The following is a 15,455-nucleotide window of genomic DNA, read 5'->3' on the forward strand; positions in this document are numbered from 1 at the left end:
AAGCAAAAGGAGAGCAAGAGAGCCGGGCTGACACGCCATGTCCTTAATACAGGACAAGAAGGGCCTCTTGGTTTTCCTGATAACTGTGTCATCCCTGAGTCTCATCCATCTGTCAGACTGCCCAGTCCCCAGAACAAGGCCCAGGAATTGCCTTTGTCACAGCTACCCCAATCTAGAAAGGGTCCCCTCTGTTCCCAAACCATCCCTTGTGCCTTCTGTGACAGGCTGGGGAGGGACCAGGAGCATTCTGAAGAGGGTCCTCCTGGAAGCACTCTCAGTGAGAGGCCTCCATCAAGAGCCAGAGGGCACTTTAGGGAGTGGCTGCCAATCTGAACGTGTAAAGGCAGTTGAAACGAATGAGTGAGCAGATCAACTCTGACAGAGAATTGGGAATGAGGAGGAATGGCCGTCCACGCTGAGTGCTGACTGCCACCCAGGTTCTATGTTGCTCTGGGTAAGCTGCTGTTTCTCTGAGGGATCTACTGGGGAGAGGCCACGGGTATTGCACCCCTAAGTGTCAATAGGAGTTGACAAACCCAGCAATTTAATTAAAGAGAACACAAACCCAGGGTCCCAGATCGTGTCTGAAAGGTTCAGGGCCAACTGATGTTAGAAATGATTGTGCAAACAAGTTATCGTTTTAGCCTAGGGCTGAGTTTAGTTTCTCAGGCATAGAAACTAAGTACAATGCAGAGAGCGCCCCAGACTGATGGCACAGGAAGTTCTCCTTAGGGATGCAGCCTTTGTCCTACCTGGCACAGATGGTTCAGCGATGTCTGCCTTCTCAGGATTTGGGAAAACCTTCTTGATACTGCAACAAGAAGACAGGAAGCTAGAAACGTTGGTGTGCTTGGTATTCCAGCCCTAGACTTCCCCGGGAGCAGATTTCAGAGAGTAGTTCTCATTCTCTAACTCTGTCTCGTCGCTCTTTCTCTGTTCTTGGGGACTTACTGGCTAACTCCTGCTCCCACCTCTTGTCCTGTTTTGGCTCCAGCAGCCGCTTCCTAATGAGCTATTTGGGGTACAGATTCCAGAGTCACGCACATGCCACGCTCACAGGTGTGAGAAATGGTGGCATCAATCGACCGTAAGTAAAAGCAATTATTCACTTGTCTTTCATTTTGCTAATTGCAAGTTCAATCATCGTTTCCCAGATAATCGCAGGAATCAAACAAAAGCTTTGAAGAAGCCCCCTTTAAAACTTAAGTGTGTCCAGTCGGATCAGTGACTGACCTAGGTGCTGTATGGCCAGTGGTACTGCTGGGGTGGAACCTGGGCACGGGAGTATGGCCTCCAGAACCTGTTTTGATTTAGTGAAAGCTATGTTTGCCGATCTGCCGTAAGAGTCTGATTGTTTGAAGTGAGGGGAATTGAATCTGTTGTTTGTTTGTTTGTTTGTTTGTTTCTAAGACGTGCCTGCTCGAGGTCTTTACTCTTGCAGTCTTACCCTGGGGGTGGGAGATGTTTGTTTCCACTCCCTTACACATTCACCACCCCCCTCAGGTTCCCTGTGACTGACTTCCTCTTCCAAGCCAGCACAGGTGGAAGGCTCCACCCACCTCCTCCTTGTGGCAGATGTTGAGCCTGCCTTGTTTTTTGTTTTGGTTTTTTTTTTTTTTTTTTTTGGTTTTGTGTTGTTTTGTTGGTGTAATTAAAACGAGCACGGGGCATTCTTCTCATTAATTTCTGAACTGGTCATGAAATAGCCAGAAAATTCTTTAGGCTTATTCTAATTTGTACCCAGAGCTGGCTCGGTTTATAAAATGCTGTGTGGGGTTGGAGGGATGGGGGTCGGGGTCTGTGTGCGGGGGGAGATGAACTTCTAATTTTCCAGGCCGATCAATTGTTAATCCTGCTCCTTAATTACTTTTTCTTTAACTTTGTGATGTGGAATTTAGTGCTGGAGAAAAGAAAAGAACTGAGAGCCGTGAAAGAAAGCGAGGCTTTATCAATAGGTGAGGGGCGCTGCAGGCGGGCGGCCTCAAAGCAAGTCTGAAAGGGTTTCTCTGCCTGCAGAGAAAGGGTAATTTGATCCTTCGTCTTCCCCACGGGCAGTTGTTTTAGGTGAGGACTTGTGAGCTGTATTCAATCGGGCCTTTAAGAAATATATTTTAAAACCTTGTTTTGCTTAAAAAATCATCTCATCTTTGTTCAGTTACAACTGTGTTATACATGGAGTCTTCACTATGCACAAAGTCATCAAGACAGGAAAACAGAACCAGCCTCCTCAGGCTCAGCTAAACGCTGCGGACTACAAGACACTACTTGGCCAAGAAAAGATTCATGGCTCCAGCCTTTTTATAAGAAATATTAATTTGGCTTTCTAATTAGGCGGAGAATATGTGAGGCTCTTCAGCTAGCTACAGCCTTTTGTGGACAGGAGCTTCAAGGAAACCTCGGAGCATTGACTTGAGTTTGGCTTGTGGGTCCAAATCACTGGCTCCGTGGTGGTTTACTTTGTTATCAGAGGGGAGCCGGGGAGTAAATTCTGTCTCTGCTACTTAGCACCTCTCTAAGTGGGACTCTCTTCTCTGTGCTGCTGGTGGCAAACATTTTACAAGGACTCAGTGGGTTCACACATGGGAAACACTTAGCAAATTTGGGGGGGGCACTTCGTAGGTAGTGCATATTTTTATCAGTGACTTACGAGAAAGGAGTGGCTTTGAAATGTTGCCCTCACTTCTATTCTCCTCCCGAGCCCAATGCTTACATTCAAATTTGATGTTTCTCAGGTTTTCCGGGAGGTCATGGAGAGCCACTTTCAGCCACTCATCCAGTTGCTTGGCAAACTTCCGGATCACCTGAGTTAAGCTAGGGAGAGAGAGAGAGAGAGAGAGAGAGAGAGAGAGAGAGAGAGAGAGAGTTATAAGAACATCCTGAGTTTCCAGAGGAATTTATTTCACTTAACCCTCCGTTGGCTGCCACCAGATGCTGCTGATCAGAGCCGCCCAAGAGGCCCGGTGTGCAGCTTGTGCCTTTCAAGATCTGGTCGCTTTGGGAGAGGGGCTTATGGGTGCCAGTGCCAGTCCATGAAGCACAGCGGTTGGTAAAAGCCAATATGGTGGCACCCGTAATCCCATTTTGGGAGAGTCTTATGTGAGGGGTGAGGATCGTGGCTCTCCCTTGGCCTAAGAGAGCTGTTTTGGAGCTCACCCCCACTGTCATGCTTTCCTCCCGTCTTGTTCAAGTTCCCAGCCTGGAAGTCTCACGGGCAGCATTTGGAGATGTTTGCCCACTCAGCCTGGCAAACTGCTGCTTTCTGTGGAAGCTGGGAAGCAAGAGCTCATGAAAAAACATTATTTTGCATTTATTTATTCATTTATTTAAGTGTGTGTGTGTGTGTGTGTGTGTGTGTGTGTCTGTGTGTGTGCATGTGTGCTTGCACATGGATAACTAGGTAAAGGCAAGTCATAGCACACATGTAGAAACCAGAGGAAAGCTTGAAGGAGTGGCTCTTTCCTTCTACCACGTGGGTTCCCGGGGATTGAACTCGTGCTGTCAGACTTGCCTGCGAGAGCCTTTACTTGCTGAGCCTACTTAGAGGCCTTGCAACAGTTTAAGTTGGGGTGGGGGGAAGCCCCATTATGGATGGGTCTTGAAGATGGAGAGGAGAGAGAAGGCCTTAGATGCAAGCAGCAGCCCAGGGGCCATAGGATCCCATGTACAATGGGGAAAGAGGAGGTGCCATTTCAGACTCTACATGAAAACCATGTGCTCGTGACCTCAGATCCAGGTTTTCCCTGGGTACTGCCAGACTCAGAGACCTCTCCCCCTGGTGATCATCCACACCCCTGACCCAGGACCAGCCACGTACTCTGCCCTGGCTCACCTGTTAGACCACGGTCACCAACCTCCACGGCTGTCCCTGACATTCCTGCTTTCACCCACTCTTGTCTTTAGTGATCAGTAAGTCCTAGCCCGCTCTACCCCCATCACCCCTGCAGTACTCACCCTCCTTCCCATGTGGACAGCATAAATGACACCATGGCTGCCGTCCTGCCCTCTGCAGAAACCATGCTGCTTCCCTAACAGAATCAAGAAGGCACCTTCCTCTTGTCCCCAGGCTAAATGAACCTTTCAGCCTTTCTGACCTCCCAGGGACATTGTGCAACTGTCCTTCTCGTGTGAATTCTGCTCTCTCTCTGGATCCACCAGTCCTCTCATCCTTTGACTGCGTTCAAGAATGACTCATTTGTAAGAAGGAAACTCCTTTTGTTATTAAAAACTAAAGGCAGGTGTCTAACTCCTCTTCCTGTCCCTAGTCAGTCCACTTGAGCTTACTGTCCTACTGTTTAGTTGGTTGGTTTGATTTTGGTTTCTTGAGGTGGAAGTGTTTTGTTTTGGTGGTTGTTGTTCTGTTTGAGACAGGGAGGGTCCTGCCGCATAGCCCTGGCTAGCCTGGAACTTGCAATGTAGACCAGGCTGGCCTTGAACTCAAAGAGACCGACCTGCCTCTGCTTCCTGAATGCTGGATTAAAGGTGTGTGAGCCACACTCAGCCTTTACCTGTTTCTCTCTGGGTGCGGTTGCCTTTCACAGCTACCACCCGTGCTATTCTCTCCTTCCCCAGATCCTGGCATCGATGTGGCTCGGTCACCTCCCCAGAGCATTCTTCCCTGACCATCATCTTAACACACTTCCTCCCACGACTCCTTTGCTGATGCCATTTTGCCCCCTTCGGATTTGATAGTTGACGTGTGTGGATGTTCTTCATGTATGTGTGTCTCTGTACCGCATGCATGCGATGCCTACAGAGGCCAGAAGGCGGCACTGGAGTTACGGCAGCTTGTGAGCCAACATGTGGGTGCTAGGAATTGAACCCAGGTCTTACAGAAGAGCAGCCAGGGCTCCTTAACTGCTGAGCCATCTCTCTCCATCCCACAACCTGATGATTTTTAAATGTAATTCAGTACTGCGTGACTTTAGAAATGTAATAAATGTGTTCACTTATGTCCTACCATCCCGCCCCTGCTTACTTCATGTAGAATTCCAGGAGGCCAGGTGCTTACTTCTTATGACCTTATTTCTCAGGACAATCAATAAATACTTAATGAAAATGGTGTATTTGGGAGACGCCTCTAAAAATGGAAGGGTAAGGGAGTTGGCTCTGTGGGCAAAGGGCAGGTGGTGCAAACATGAGAACGTGAATATGATCTCCAGAGCCCTACATACAGCTGGATAAGGTAGTCCACATCTGCAACCCCAGTGCGTCTAATGGCAAGATGGGAGGTGGAGGCAGGAGTACCCCTGGAAACTATGGGATCGCCAGGCCAGTGTACACTGCTCTGAACAACAGGGGACCAGCAAAGGTTGTCCAGTGGACTCCACACCACAACTCCACATGTGTGCCGTGACACTCACATACATGCTGCTCACATAGGCACACTCAAACATACATAGCACACACACACACAACACACACAAGTACATATCACACACAAGTACATATCACACACACGTGCACACGTGTAAGTAAATAACTAGCTCAAACATACACAGCACACACACATGTAAGTACATATCACACACACGCACACACATGTAAGTAAATAACTAGCTCTCGCTGCACCTGTCACCCGTATGCCTTGGCCGCCACAGCGCTGTGCTTCTGCTCTGTGGCCATTTCTTCAGCTACCCAGCCTCTTTGCTGCCTTCTCCGTTCTCACATGCCTCGTCCCCTAGGCAGCAAGTTCCATCTAAGCAGCAGAGCCCATGAGGTCATCTTGCTTTCAGGCTTACTCAGCGTGGCGGCAACCGCTCCACTGTGACCCTGTCTTTCTCTGGGAAAATCCTGGCTTCCCTCAGCACCAGTGGGTAATTCTTTTAGCTTCTCCTCGGCCAGAGCTTGGTGCTATCTACCCAACCATTACAATTTCAGTTTCAGAGGACTGGAGCCCTCTTCTGACTTCTTTAGACTTCCATGGATGGGCACCAGGCACACACATACAGTGCATATATATTCAGGCAAAACGCTTAAATGCTCAAATGCAGTAAGTAAATAACAGAATCATATGGCTCTTTTGTAATTTATCTATGCCCACAGGCCTGTCACTACACACACACACACACACACACACACACACACACACTCACACATACTCACACACACCCTCACACATACTCACACACACATTTACACACACAGACACACACTCACACACATTCTCACACACACTCACACACACTCACACATACACACACTCACGCACAGAGACACACACATACTCACACTCATACTCACACTCACACACACATGCACACACATGCACACACACATTCACACACTCACACACACTCACACTCACACACATGCACACTCACACACTCACACACATGCACACTCATACACACATTCACACACACATGCACACTCACACACACATACACACATGCACACACATTCACACACTCACACGCATTCACACACACACACACACACACACGTCTCTAGCACAGAGGTCTGCAGAGCGCCAGGCCTATTGTGTCTATGAAACCCCTACTCATAGGTCTCAAAGGATACATGTCCCAAATAAAACCCTGTTTTCCCTCCCAGACCCACTTCTCTTGCATTTCCTATTTCAGAATAAAGTTAAACCACTTTCCATGAAGTTTTGTTTTTGAAGGATTTTTACATTTTTATCATTTTATTAATAGGAGGGCATACTCTATACACTTGAGTTGGCGCCACTGGAGTTGGGGTTACAGGGCCTTGCAAGCCTGCTGAGACCTGAACTGAGGCCCTCTGGAAACACAGGAGGCACCCCTAACCCTTAAGCCACCTCTCCAGCGTGAAGCTTCATTATGAAACGTTTCAAGCAGACCCCAGGTTAAGATAATGAAACGAACCTCCAGGTACCAACGCAACCCACTCCAACAATTATCGCTACTGTATCAGTTTAATTTACTGCCCGCCTTTTTTTTTCTGGGACCTTTTTGGCAAAGCCAAGACCCCTAGGAACTTAAACTGCAAATTTAACAGCTGACGTAATGAACCGTAATTCCTCGTAGCACGTAAGATTCAGCCGGAATCCCAATTTTCCCAATTTTCGGCATCGTTTAGCTTGTTCGAATTAATGATACCATGTCGCACGCAAGACAGAACATCCACTCTCCCAAGCTTTCTCTAGTCTGTTGTGAGCCTCTCGTTTCTTGGCATCCTGACACGAGTTCTTGGGGACGTTCTATACTGCGGTGGTCGACTTCTTCCTTGTAGTGTCAGTTATTCCATCCAGCTCTCCTGTGTGCTTCCTGCAAGGACTTAAAGCCCGGTCCAGTGCAGTCGGTTTCCTGTTTAGTACAGGAAACCTTGCAAGTGAGCCCTCCGATGCATCGGCCGGGCGGCTGTCCGTGGCCCAGCGGTCCTTCGCTAGCGTGCCTGTTAGGTGTGCCGCAGGAACTCTTGTTCCTTAGCAAGGGCTGCAGTATTTACCTCAAATGACTTCCCAAGTGCACCCGGTACGCTCCCTTTTCTCCCAGCTCAGTCAGCCACCTTCTCTCATGTGGGCTTCAGCATTAACTCCCCAAGCACCTTGCTGCTTACTGCCTACGCCCACCTTAGCGCAGGTGAAGGGTCGCTTTTCCTCAGACATTCATGACACTGATTCCTGTCACCATCAGGTTTGAAGTCCTCATTGCCTTCCTCTGTTCTGAGAATGAAGCCCCAAATCCTCACCCCAGTCCTCAAGGCACATTTTCTCTCTCTAACCCCACTTTGCTCTGCCCAGTTAGTTCCCTTTCACCTTCGACCTTTGTCCTTCAGGTGCTTTGCACCAGGAACATCTCTTCTTTAATTCGTGGGCCCAGCTCCTCCTCATCCCTGTCAGCTCAGTCTGGCTGTTACTTCTGTAAGAAACCCATCCCTGAAAGCCCCAAGATAAGGCGAGAATCTGCAGCTACTCCTTATGGGAGGGCCTGTGGCTGTGACAGTCAGGCCGATCTGTGCTGGCTCATGTGATCATGTGGTTAATACGCATCTTTCACGACACTCCGAGCTCTGGGGGCAGAGGTCGAGGGTTCCATAGTGCTTATCGCTTTATCCTCAGCACCTACCATAGCACCAGGCAGAGTTGGAATTTGAGACGTGTTCATTAGATTTAATGAATACATAGCCTCTCAATCCTCAGATAGACAGACGCCAGACTTTCTCCACAAAGTCCTGCCCAGGCTCTCTCTCCCTCTGTCTGCTGACCTCTACTTGTAACTACTCTCACATGACCCCTGGCTCAGTCCATTTCAGCAGCACTGTCTCCCTTCATGTTTTTCTAGGACCCCAAGCCCTCGCTCACTTTGCACACGCTCGTCTCTCTACCTAATACACTCTTGCCTGAGATAGTGGCATAGCTCCCTTCCCCTTACCAACTGCTGATCGCCTCAGCTGCGGTATTCCAAGTTATTGTTCTCATCCCACAGTAAGATTCCTGTGCGTCTCAACACTCAACCTACTGTGTGGTGAAAGGCAAAAGCTACTCTGACTTCTGGGATGAAAGCTAACTGCAGGAGGTGCAGTAAGGGTGGAACCGAGAGTGCTGTTTGGACACTGTAATAAGCTGGGCCAGAGAGAGGCCTGGGCCTGAACAGGAGCAGGACTGGTGCACTAAAGACCTCTTAGAATGTTCTAGAGGCAGAGTCAGCAGGCTTTCCTGGTGAGGGGAGGTGTGTGGAGGAGGAAGGAGGTGTGTCTTCCTGAAGGAAAGCTGAGCTAAGCCCAGTGCCTCGCCAGGGCCCTGGTCCGCAGATGTGCCTCCTTAATACTAAAGGCAGGACAAACCCTAAGTATTCAGGGTGTCGTAAAGGCAAGCCAGCATGGTTTGTCATTCACAGACAGGCTGAATTCTAAGTGGGACAACTTCTCAGAATCCATGGCTGCTCTCCACAGAGGGCCAGGCTTTAAAGAAGCGCTGGGTGGCTGCCCAGTGGCAGGGAGGGCAGCCTGCCATTCTCCAACCATGCATTGCTGCCTCTGGCATGCAGCCGGAGCTGGGAGCTGGCCTTTGTCTGGGATCAGAAAGAGCGCAGCAGCACTGTGGAAGGGACCTCTTGCTTCAGGCAATTGTTTGCTTTTATTAAGCCAGGAAAAAAGTGTGGAGGGATTCAGTCCAGAAAAGCATTCCATTTGGGGGTTTGAGTCTTTTTAAAAATCTCTCTCTCTTCCCCACCTTCTGTGTGTGTCTCTGTGTGTGTGTGCTTGTGTGTCTGTGTATGGTGTGTGGGCACACTCACGTGCCATGGTATACATGCTGAAGTCAGAGGGAAACCTTAGGTGTCAGAGCTCCTCTTATTTGTCACCAGCTGGCACACAGCTTCCAGAGACACTCCTGCTGCTGCTGCCTTCAGTTCCGTTAAGGGCACTGGGATTGCAGACATTTTGGCTATGGCAACCAGTTTTAAATGGTTCTGGGTCTCCAAACTTAGGGCCTAGGGCTTGCAGAGCAAGTGCCTTACCCACTGACCCAGCTCTCTAGCCCCGGGTCTGTAGCTTTTTAGGAGTTACCTAAATACGGTGGCTACTTCACCACGGTGTCCATGAGGAGGGAAGGAGCTACCTACCAGCCCTAGCCACATGGTTAGGAAATGCCTCCCCAACCCTGGCTATGCCTTCTCCTGCAGCATCTGCTAAGGATCATCTTGATCCCAGCCCCTTCCTCCCCACCTCACTCCCTAGGCTGGGAGTGGGGCTCAGACAAACACTCCAATATGGATGGATCTGACAACTGCAGGTCTCAGTCCTTCTCCTGCACCTCCCTCCACCGGAAGCTGCACCCTGACACTACTGACTCTCAGGTCCCTGGGGCTCTGCCAGCTCTGATGTTGTTAGAACTGCAAGGAAGTGATAATCGCAGGCACCTGCTAATGAGCATGTGTGAGGAGCAGGCACTAAACACTTCACACATGCTTTCTGGCTTCCTCTTCTCCTCACCCTAGGAAGTAGGTATCATTATTAGTCCTTCCAGAGAAGGGAGGACGGAAGCTCAGAGTTAGGGCACGCAGCAGGAGACAGGAGCCAAAGTTGGAGGTCAGCTCTGCTGTCCCTCAGTCTCACAGTGGGAAAACACCCATGCCAGGCACTTCAGCTGCCTCATACAGCACCAGCTCCAGTGCCCCTGCCTTTCATTTAGCATCTCTGGCTTGGTCATTGGTCTTTGGATTTTTTTTGTTATCCCCTTGCCAATCTAACACATACACACATACATGCACACACATACATGCACACACATATGCACACGCAAACATGCATTCACACATATGCACACACACCTTCTTCTGCACGTTCTTTCCTTCTTTTGCTATATCAACTGATAACCCTGTTAGTAGCTCAAACACAATCACTTGGAAGAGGTGTATATGAAACAACTTTGAGGCTGACACGTTCTTGTAAATAAAGGTGCATGATACATGTGCATGGCGGCTGCCACTTGTTCACCTCAGCAGTAGTTGGAGTGAGGGGGAAGGCTAAGTCAGCGAGTAGAAGTTGAGCCTCAACCTGGCCAGGGCTGTGAACGACTGTCTATTTTCAACCCAATCAAGCATGGGGGCCTTGAGTAGTCAGGCAAGTTGAGGAAAAAGTGAATGTATAAACCAAAAAGTCAGCCGTCAGATGGACCCTGATCGCTGATGTAACTCTGCCCTCTTAGTTTAATGAGAAAGGACTGACTTTGTGAGTCTGAGATCATTCCAGCAGTGGTCTGTGATTTTTTAAAAGTTTCCAAATGTTTACTGTCAACTCAGTGCAGCAAGCATGGTTCGAGATGTGTTTGTTTGTTTATCTGTCTGTTTGTGACAATGCAGCCCTGGCTGACCTGGATCTCACTGTGTAGTCCAGAGTTGGCAGAGTTCCTCCTGCCTCTGCCTCCTGAATGCTGGGATAGAGACGTGCGCCACCATTGTGTTGTCGATATTTAACATTGTCCTCCAGGGCCAAGCATCGTGGCTAGCACGTTGCAGCAACTGATAAGCATTAGTTTGGAGAATGAATGAATGAATGGATGAACGAACGAATGAATGAACGAATGAGCTCTGGCTGTTTTCTTATTTGACATGAAGGCAGATAGGTCATTTCTACTCTGAAGCTTGAGCTGCCGCCTCTGTAGAGAGAAACCTGTCGCCAGCAGAAAGGCAAGGATGAACAATCAAAGTCTTAAGCAACTGTAGAAGTTACACAGGGCAGGCCTAAGGCTAAGGCAGAAAGATTGGGAGAGAAAAGAAAAGTCCAACAGCAGATTTCTAAACTAAGCGCACAATGTTTCAGAAGAATTTGAATCTAGAGTTACATTGAAGGTAACCATAGCAACTGCAAAGCCCAGGCCCAGGGAACTCCTGAAGGGAGGGAGTCAACTCCTCACATCGACAGCTCAGGAGAAGTGTCGCATGCCCATTTCCAGGCATAAGTACTAACTACCTCAGTGTCTACTGTTCTCGACTCAGTCAATCAGAAATTATAAAGATGGCAGATAGATGATTCAATGAGTAAAGAGCTTGGCACTCAAACATGGAGACCTGGGTTTGGATCCACAGAACCCATATTAAAGCCATGTGCAGTGGCACACACAAGCCATCCTAGAACTGGGGATGTGATCATAGGAAGGGTCACCGGGGCTTGCCTGCTGCCTGGTCTGGCTCGATCGGTGAGTTCTGCACTCAGTTGAGCCCTTATCTCAAACAATAAGGTGGAGAGTGGTTGAGGAAAATAGCCAACACCGACCTCTGACTTGCACACACACGTGCCCACACACAGGCACATACACGCACACAGATTATAGGATAAAAAAGTCAAGGAAAAGAACCTCTACAGAGACAAAACAGTCAATTTAACCAGCCAATCAAACAGAACTTAAAATAGCTATAACATGTTTAATACTGATACAGACCTAATAGGATAGGTGAACAGTACACATGAACAGATGAGAAACATCAGCGGGATATAAGAATTATTTTATAGTGGGAGGCAGGGGCGAAATGGCTCAGTAGGTAAAGGTGTTTACTGCCAAGCCCTGTGACCTGGGTTCAATCTCCAGACTGCATACGAACACTGGGAGGAGAAAGGCTGTATTCTCCTCCATGCCTATGTAGTGCACACATGCACATATAATAATTAGTAATAACAATAATAATCAATAAATATAAAAACTTTAAAGAACCAAATGGTTTGTTAGATATGAAAATAAAATCAAGGTATGGTAACATTGGTTGCCAAGTTAAGAATCTATGAACTTGATTTTTTAATAAATATTAACCAATCCAAACTCAAATATAAAAATGAAGAAAACAAGAAATACTCCTATATTAAGAGTTGTGGGATGGGCTGAAGAGATGGCTCAGTGGTTAGAAGCACTGACTGCTCTTCCAGAGGTCCTGAGTTCAATTCCCAGCAACCACATGGTGGCTCACAACCATCTTTAATGGGATCTGGTGCCCTCTTCTGGTGTGTCTGAAGAGAGCTACAGTGAACTCATAAATATAAAAAATAAACAAATAAATCTTTAAAAAAATAGTTGAGGGATGTTGGGTGGGCTAAAATACTCACTATTGAAATGCCAAGAAGAGAAAAAGAAGAAAATAGAGAAGTTAGTATCTAGGAGTTTCCCTCAAAGTAATGAAATTATAGTCGAACACATATCCAAGAAGCTCCAAAACCAGGGAAGATCCAAAAACAGAATTATTATAGGTCATTGTCAAACATCTGAAAGTCAATGATAGAAAGAAGCCTGAAGTGGTCAGGTGGATGGCGGTATTTCCATAGAGGCCCAAAGACCCAGAAAGCACAAATATTCTAGCCAAAGACATGTGCGTGGATTTTTAAAATACTGAAAAGAAAACACAGTAAAACCTTGTCAATCTATAGGGTGGGGAGGTGGGCAAAGTGCATTCTATGAAAGCATGGTGTGAGTGGGTGGGTGAGTGTGTGTGTGTGTGTGTGTGTGTGTGTGTGTGTGTGTGTGTGTGCACTTTTTGAGACAGGATCTCTCTATTATGTATCCCTGGCTGTCCTGGCACTCACTTTGTAGACCATGGTGAACTCGGACTCACAGAGATCCACCTGCCTCTGCTGCTGGAGTGCTACAATTAAAGGTCTGTGCTACCATATCCAACTAAAACTCTTAGACTAATTTAAAACAGGTGTCTATTAAAGCAACTATTGCTTTTTTTTTAAAAGATGTATAAATAACAAATTCATTGTGGGAATAAATAGAACAATAAAACATTCCCCCAAACCAGACAAGAAAGATGATGTGAACTAACCACGTGAAGGCCTGAGTGGGGGAATCAGCAGCTTAGATAAACAAACACTGCAATCCCACTCTGTGATAGACTTGAGACCGATGTCTGAGCAGACTGACTGGAATGAGCCGGAAAAGGCCGTGTTCTTTAAAGTGCTCTAGTACCCATGTTACTGCCAAAGCAAACTGCCAACCAAGAACTGTTACTAGGGAAAACATCTACTGTGAATAACACAAATGTCACAATGTTCGTGTGTCTGATAAAAAGGAATCAGATCCCCAGGCAGACAGAACATTCCAATTTAGACCGACTTCATTATAAATCTTTACAGATGAGTTTCAAAATGAAGCAAGAATGGACTGGAACTGACAAATCCACAATTCAGGTTGGAAATGGGAGTCGGCAGAAGAACAAAAGGAAAGAAAGTCAGTAAGGGCAGAGAGAGCATGAACACTGCTGTCAATCAATTTGGCCTAACAGATGTTTACAGAACACATCACTGAGCGACACCTGAGGACACAGCACGTTTAGTATGCACAGAACACTCTCGAACATGCTCCACATTATAGGCTACTAATCAGGTTTAAATAAACAAGAGATCTGATAACATGCGATGTGTGCAGTCTGACTGCAGGAAAATTAAAATACAAATTAATAACAGAATGGTACTTGATAACCCCCAATACTTGAAAGTTAAATATTTCATTCTTAACATAATCTTTTGATTAAAAGAGAAAGTCATAGGGAAAGGTAGAAATAAAGATATGAAATCCACAACAAAACATTAGCCATTCAGATCTAGCAATACATTTCAAAATTGTGATGAAATGTATTTACCCTGAAGATGAAAGTCTGCTACAATATTTAAAAATAAAGCAATATGAAATCTACCTCATTTGAAGACATAGTATGATGGTGAAACAAACTAAAACCTCTACCAAAATTCAAAATGCTTTCTTGATTTAAAACTCTCAGCAAACTAGCAATGGAAGGGAACTTTCCTCCTCCAGGTATCCTCCAGGGATACCTTCTGCATTTTCTGTGAATGCTGTGTGCACTTCCTGTAAAGCCTGGGAAAACATGAAGGTGTCCACTGTCACCTTTAGCCTGTGTAATCACTTGGTGGATGGAGGGGTATAGAGATTGGAAATCAGGAAACAAAATGGTCTCAAACCCAAGATTATACATTAGTACCCAATAAGAAGCTACCATAAAAACTATTAGAATAAGTGGCTTAAATACCATCTCATGACAAAAGATTTACACACAAACTAAGCCATGTTCTCATAGAATAGTAAGGGGTGGTTGGGAACTGAAGAAGTACTGAACAGAATCCACAAAAAATAAGAAATATAAACCATGTTCATGGATTAGAATCAATACTAGTATGACAGTGATTATTTCTAGCTTTATTTAGGAACTCAAGATATTCTTAATCAAAATCCTACAGGACATTTTAAAAGATCCTGCAAATGTTCTCTGCCACAGCAAAGGAACAACGTTGAAAAAGAAGAACAAGTCATGTCTCCTATCGCTTTTGAGACAACTGTGAAAGCAATCATAGCCAAGGCAGGGTGGTGCTGGTGGAGGCGGGCTGTACAGAGCGCAGGGTTATCACCAAGAGTCTGGGAGTGTGTCTACACACCTAAGGCCAACTTTCTGCAATAAGGAAACTCAAAGAAAGAGTTCAGCTTTATAAACAAACGGTGTCATAATACTTGGCCATCATCTTTAAAATCCAAAAATAAAAACTTGACCCCTGCATTTCACATCATATTACAAAACTGAAAATAAAAATACCAGGTCTAGTGGTGCCTTCCTGGAGTCACAGCTACATAAGAGGCTGAAGCGAGAACCCGAACCTGAGACCAACCTGGGGGAAGCATGTAATACGGTGCTGGAAGACTTGCTTAGTGTTTCTGCTGGCTTCAGTCTCCAGCAACGCACACACACACATGAACTCTCTCTCTCTCACACACACACACACACACACACACACACACTCACACACACACACTCACACGAACTCACATACACTCACATGAACACTCTCTCTCTCAAACACACCCACACTTACATGAACTCACACTCACACAAACTCACACACACACACACTCACATGAACACACACACACTCATACACATGTACAAACTCACAGAATATACTCATGCATACACATATGCACACTCACACACTAACACACATACATGCACATACACTCACAGACACATAAACTCACG

General features: G+C 46.6%; 1 protein-coding gene across 11 annotated transcripts in view; it reads right to left on the reverse strand.

The window, feature by feature from the left end:
* The window catches only part of Rfx4 (regulatory factor X4), a 162,596-nt gene that overhangs the window by 48,217 nt on the left and 98,924 nt on the right, over positions 1-15,455 (reverse strand). For all 11 annotated transcript variants that reach the window (XM_063264402.1, XM_039080076.2, XM_039080073.2 and 8 more), the window contains 2 exons: positions 2,711-2,811; positions 753-811 (listed from right to left, as the gene is read on the reverse strand). In XM_063264402.1, the coding sequence (XP_063120472.1) occupies positions 753-811; positions 2,711-2,811 (160 nt within the window). The remainder of the gene's footprint in view (positions 1-752; positions 812-2,710; positions 2,812-15,455) is intronic.

The sequence above is a fragment of the Rattus norvegicus genome, chromosome 7, assembly GCF_036323735.1.
Source record: "Rattus norvegicus strain BN/NHsdMcwi chromosome 7, GRCr8, whole genome shotgun sequence".
In the NCBI taxonomy this organism is placed as follows: Eukaryota; Metazoa; Chordata; class Mammalia; order Rodentia; family Muridae; genus Rattus; species Rattus norvegicus.